Genomic DNA, 6,000 nt, shown 5'->3' with positions numbered 1-6,000 from the left:
GACTAACTCCGGTCTCGGGGCGTGAAAAGAATAGGTCACTTTCGTACCGAGGGATTGTGCACTTCATGCATGGCATAAATTTAAGATGATATTGGCAGTCATATAAAAGGAACTCTCAACTGTCTTAAGACTAAATTCGAAGCCTTCAGTTTGTGCGTCGACTTGTGTTTATTTGATAATATTTAAGAATAAAAAAATATTAGGTAGTAAGGTGTAAACGAAACGAATGGAGCTGAATGTTAATAAAAATTTAATGCTCGAATTAAGTATATTCGAGTTCAAACTCAATTCGAAACTCGGAAATTTTAAATTTTTTAACTCGAGTTTGGCTCAAAATGTTCGAATTATTGTTCAAACATTAAGATTCGAGAATGAAGTTCGAAATCCCGAAATATTTGACATTTATATATGTTTCAAAATGTTTAACATTTACATATCTTTAATATGTAATTATATTATATTGATAAAATATTAAGACTCGCGGACGACTGGTAAATTATCGAACAAAATAATTTTAGCTCGGTTCGACTTGAGTTCTATGATTTCGAATACAAATCAAATATGGATAAAAAGCCAACCCAAAAAACTCACAAACCGATTGGATGGGTTTATAGCTATAATAGCTAGTCCAACTGAATTGATTGGATTGCATTCCTAATATCTAATAAAGTTTCATTTATTGTGGGCTCAATATAGTCAAAAGCATTGTTGAATTTGACCATATTGTTTCAGTCCTCTATGGCTACTTTGACGTTACTGTTGTTAGTTGATCGCTGATGAACTTAATCTGTTTGATAACATAATTTTAAATTTTACACACATAAAGATTCCTATTTATTTTTTAAAAAAAATAATCATAAATATTCAATATTTCAAATAAAAAAAATAAGACAAGCTACAATATATTTATGATATGAATTATCTAGTATTTATTGAGAAAAATGTAAAAGAAAATACCATATACATATCGCTAAGCGGCCACTATAATTTAATACAAACGTGTAATATATATATCTCATAGTAATTATTGTAACATCATTCGATTATTTAAAAATCAAGCATCATAATTAAATATAGAAGATACATAAATTGTCTATTCATGGTTATCTTGGATTTTCAAGCATTCCAAGTTCCCTTTGCCATCGTATCGATTGCTTAACATCGTCTCCACATATTCTATGTATTTCATCGGACCATATAAGGCACGGCCGTCGCGTTTCACCAATTCTGGAGACGGGCTCACGATTACATCCGGTGCTGGACCATTGGCCAGGACCACTGAAATCCTGGTCGCCTCAGTGTTTACTACAGCCCGATGCTTCACACTTTTGTATCTTCCGTTGCTAAATATCTTGTTAGAAAAATAGAAAAAAAAAACATGATGCTAACTTGTTGCACTATTTTAGTTAATTTTTCGCAAACATATATGAATTTGAACGAAGAATTTACCTCAAGATGATCTGCGGTGTTAACTAAAATAGAATTTTTCGGAGAGTTGGTGTGGAACCACTGTCCGTTGTGCTGTATTTGAAGGCCAGCAACTCCGTTGTGAATCAGAAATGTTAAAAGACCATGATCAGTGTGCGGTGGGATCCCGATTGCTAGATCAGGCTGCGGGCATGGCGGGTAAAAATTTGCAGCATACAACTGAAAGCAAGAATCCAGGTTGAGAGCTTCATCCATGGATCCTGGCTCTAATTCCAGGTTTTCAGAAATTCCCTGGAGGAGTTTTCTCAGAACACATCGACTTTTTTCGGAATATTCGGATACAATGTCCCTGGATAACAATTAACGCATTCATTATACATGTATCAAACAAAGATGAGATCCATGATTACATCCAACCAACAAATTATAAATTTATTACCGTAGATGTACGGGTTTCTCCGGACAGTAAAAGCTGGGATGAACATAGGATTTCATGAAATCCCTCCACAAGAGAATCTTGTGGTTTGCGGCGTTGGCTGTGCCGCTGCCGGATTTTATGGGATCCGACGCACTCTTAGCCTCGTACCGCCGCTTTTCGTCCTCAGGTAAGTCGAAAAACTCCAAACTTGCGTCGATTATGGCCTTCATCAGAGTTTCTGGGATCCCATGATTTATCAGCTGCAAGGGATTTTTTGAAAAAGTAAGATGAAACTTTTAGTATTAAACTTAATATGAAAATTATCTGTTAAAATAAATAAATAAATAAAAACTAATATTTCACGTGTTGAAATACAATTTGATTGAGACCGGGCCAATAGCTCAATGGTCTCACCCCTGCTGTCGGATTAGCCGGTTTCCTCGGATTCGATCCCCCAACCCGCGTGAGTTGTAATTAAAAAAAAAAAAAAATACAATTTGATCACTAAGGTTTAATATATTTATATAGTAAAGCTTAAACTAACCTGAATTAAATTGTTTGAAATAACTTTTTTATAAATCAGTTAATTCTAATTCAAATATATATATATATATAAATGAGTGCTATATATATATGACTCATCTTATTATTAAAGATAATCCAAGTGAACTTGTTTCCAGAAACAGACCACAAAAAATCCCCAATCTTCACATGCTTTGCCAAGATCCAAAAGGGATTTGGACCGTTGATCAGCATTATCCGAGACGAGCATGGAAAAATCGACGATTGGGAGCGAATCAGAATCCGAGCCTTTCGAATCATTAATGAAAGTGAATTGAGAAGGGATGGATTTCAGGTCGGGAGACTGGGCAAGGTCTTTAACAAGAGGAACTGTTGGTGCCATTTCTATGTGTGTTTGTGTGTGAAATGGTGTGTGTGGGTGTGTGTGTTTATTTGATCATTCAATATTTGTGTGGAGCAAATGAAGATAATGAGTCCTTTTATAGGGACTGGCGGTGGCCATTCACAGTCAAGTATAGCTGCTATCATGAAAATTCAGTTTTAAATAAACTTCCAATATTTAGAGATGCTCTTGTTATTCTCAAAAAAAACAGCTCGGTAACAAACCCAATTAATTCTCCAGGTAAAAAAACATTAGACAGTCCGTATTTTGAAACCAAAACCTTTGATTTTATTTGACATTGTAATAAATATCTTTGATGTAAGTTCATACAAATGTTTTTTCTATTCGTAACAGGTAATGATGTTTCCGTCACGGAAATGTTCAAGAAAGGAAAACTTGACAAGTCAAAGGAAACCTGATAAAAATGAAAAAATCATGTTTTTAGTTTTGTAATTTGCATTTTTTTTTACATTTGATCTTATTAACAATGAATTTCATATTTAGTCTTGTAACTTGTATGATTTTTTAAAATTTGGTCATGTTAACAAAACATTTGTATTTTAGTAATGTAACTTGCATGATTTTTTTTTCAATTTCATCATGTTAACGATGCATTTGTATTTTAGTTGTGTAACTTGCGTGTTTTTTTTTTTCATTTTTTTGTCATGTTAATTGGCGGATTTGCATTTTTAGTCATATTACTTGTATTTTTTTCATTTTTGGTTTTTTTTTTTTGTTTTTTGTTTTTTTCCACTGAAGTCTATCGTGTTTCTTTCCAAATAACATTCTAAAAAAATAACATATTCAAGTTTCTTCATAAAAATCAATGTCGACATGCAGGGTTGTCACATAAGCAATTTCAGGTAGACACGTAGTCTGGTTAAAAAAGACAAAATCTTTTTTAAAAAAACATACAAGTCTAGTAATTTTTTATAGGCTGTCTTTCTTTTTCTACTTATATACTTGGGATAAATAATAAAAAAAAAATTAAATTTTTTAGGTTCGGTTGGGCTAAAATCTCAATGTAAAATATTAAAAATAGAAGAACACATCCGAGCTGTCCTACCCACACTGTAAGTCAGGTGGGCTTACAAGTGGCTCCGTTCTTGCACACTATGCTGGAATTTTGTAGGTTCGGTTGGGCTAAAATCTGCAATTGTTATTGTAGACAGTGTTTTCAATCAAATTGGAGACGACTGAATGAAAGATAATCAATTGTCTATGTACACAGAAATATTTCTAACAGTTGATAATGAAGCTATTGTACATTAATTTTAAAATATGAAGACTCGAAAAGACCAAAGATAAGATAATTATTTTGTGACCAAATTAATGATTACTTGGTTAGAAAGACTTATATATTTTTGAATTTATTGATTTTAGTTTATGGTTGGCTACACTGAATCAAAATCCTAGCTCTGCCCGTGATATCTTAAAAGAATATATTTCTATTCGATGAACGCAAAGAAAAATTGAGCAGGACTTGAAATGCAATGGGATAGTCAAATGTAATAATTAGGCAGCTTCGTTATGTACTAGTTTTTATGGGATCAACATTTTAAAATTATATTTTTTGTCAAATTTATAATTATTTAAATATTACGTGATTAATTTGTACGCTACATCTGTCCAACATAATAATTAAAAATTCTTGGTGGAAAAATATATGCACATTTCCTAGTCTAATAATTGAATATATGATGGCTTTGTTTGGTTATGTTGCAAAAACAAAAGGTGTAATTGATTTTATTGAAGAGAATAAATTTGTAAATAATAGGTGTCACGTCATATTAATTTTTTTATAATATTATTTAAAAAATTAAATTATTACAAATTTTTTAGCATTAATTATTACAGATCGAGTAATGGCATACATGGTTATTTTTGGGAAAATTTAAGAATATTTTTATGGAAGAAAATATAGATAAATTAGTGCTATAATTTTAATTTTGAGGGTAAATTATCATCCAAATAATAATAATAATAAAAAAGAACCAATCTTGATTCTTTTTTTTTAATATATATTATTAAAATAGATTAGATTAAAATCCTTAGAGTAGATCTCTTGTGAAACGGTCTCACAAATCTTTATCTGTGAGACGAGTCAACCCTACCGATATTCATAATAAAAAATAATACTCTTAGAATAAAATATAATATTTTTTCATGGATGACCCAAATAAGAGATCTGTTTCACAAAATACGACTCGCGAAACCGTCTCACACAAGTTTTTGTCAAATCAAGGTCCAGTCTCTTGTAATATATTTTGTGAATCGGCACTTTATTTTCAAATCCCTTTGTGGCACAATTTTACTTTATTGTCCTTTGATAATTTACATACATTTAATAAAATACATCTCTCCGCTTATCAAATGATCGCTCAACCCCAACCAAATCCATCCGATCTTCCCCCAGCCAAGTACATCGGTTAATCAATCGTACTCCTTTCTGGCTTCAAAATGGCTTGATATAAGGTCAAGCTCAACAAAATATGTCGATTGTCATCTTCGTTTTTTTAGTAATTTCAAAATTCACGGCCCAAGATTTTTGGTCGATTTTGCATATGAAATTGTTGAAATATGAAGTATCTATTTCGAGTTTCTGCTTCAATTTTGATGACTATGTTATTCACATGTCATTCTTTTCATATATTTTATGATTTGCTTTAATTTTCATAAGCAAATCGGCCGATCTGTGTTTTCTTGATTCTAAGTTTATTTCTAGATTCAGTTAATTTGAACGATTGTGTCATATGTTTTTTTGGCTTCTCAATTGATTTCAAGTGTTCACATATTTTTTTTCTTTCACATTTTCTCAAATAATTTTGAAAATGGCTATTAAATATTTTGTTGATTTTGCAGAAGTCACATTTTGTGTCAGAATGAAACTTAAAGTTTTATAAAATTATTATATATAACGACTTGGTAGAAAAATGAGGGGAGCTATTTTTGCAAGAGACAGAGGCAATCTAATCTCCCTCTGTTGAAATTGAGACTTGAATTTAACTCACTTCTAAAAGCTAGCTCAAAGGAGAAGACTGTCCAATTCCATATATATAACTCTCAGGAACTCTATTCAACTGATGTGAGAATCAGGAATGAATAATTGGAGCTTAGAGATATTAACGATTGGCCCAACTATGAACAATCTAACACACAATGGTGTGTCTGGGCTCTGATACCATGTTAAAACTGAAACTTTGACCTAACTCAATCCCAAAAGCTAGCTCAAAAGAGATTAAATTTTACG

The 6,000-nt window shown here is 31.7% G+C and overlaps 1 protein-coding gene across 1 annotated transcript; it reads right to left on the bottom strand.

Annotated features, from left to right (window-relative positions):
- Positions 1–984: 984 nt before the first annotated feature.
- On the bottom strand, positions 985–2,827 carry LOC140988136 (2-oxoglutarate-dependent dioxygenase 19-like). The gene is made up of 4 exons (XM_073457090.1): positions 2,535–2,827; positions 1,868–2,106; positions 1,450–1,777; positions 985–1,351 (listed from the first exon to the last, which is right to left on the bottom strand). The coding sequence occupies exons 1-4, from the start codon at positions 2,748–2,750 to the stop codon at positions 1,094–1,096; spliced, it is 1,041 nt and encodes a 346-aa protein (XP_073313191.1). The 5' UTR covers positions 2,751–2,827; the 3' UTR covers positions 985–1,093.
- Positions 2,828–6,000: the final 3,173 nt, after the last annotated feature.

The sequence above is a fragment of the Primulina huaijiensis genome, chromosome 11, assembly GCF_012295235.1.
Source record: "Primulina huaijiensis isolate GDHJ02 chromosome 11, ASM1229523v2, whole genome shotgun sequence".
Lineage (NCBI taxonomy): Eukaryota > Viridiplantae > Streptophyta > Magnoliopsida > Lamiales > Gesneriaceae > Primulina > Primulina huaijiensis.
Note: the sequence above shows the minus strand (reverse complement) of the source record. Positions and strands in the feature narration are given on the sequence as shown.

Excerpts from the sequence above, each read along its gene's own strand:
- LOC140988136 (XM_073457090.1), bottom strand. The coding sequence starts at position 2,750 with ATGGCACCAACAGTTCCTCTTGTTAAAGACCTTGCCCAGTCTCCCGAC. Across the intron at positions 2,107-2,534 it reads AAGATTGGGGATTTTTTGTG|CTGATAAATCATGGGATCCC; the intron begins GTCTGTTTCTGG and ends AATCCCTTGCAG. Across the intron at positions 1,778-1,867 it reads GAGAAACCCGTACATCTACG|GGACATTGTATCCGAATATT; the intron begins GTAATAAATTTA and ends ATTGTTATCCAG.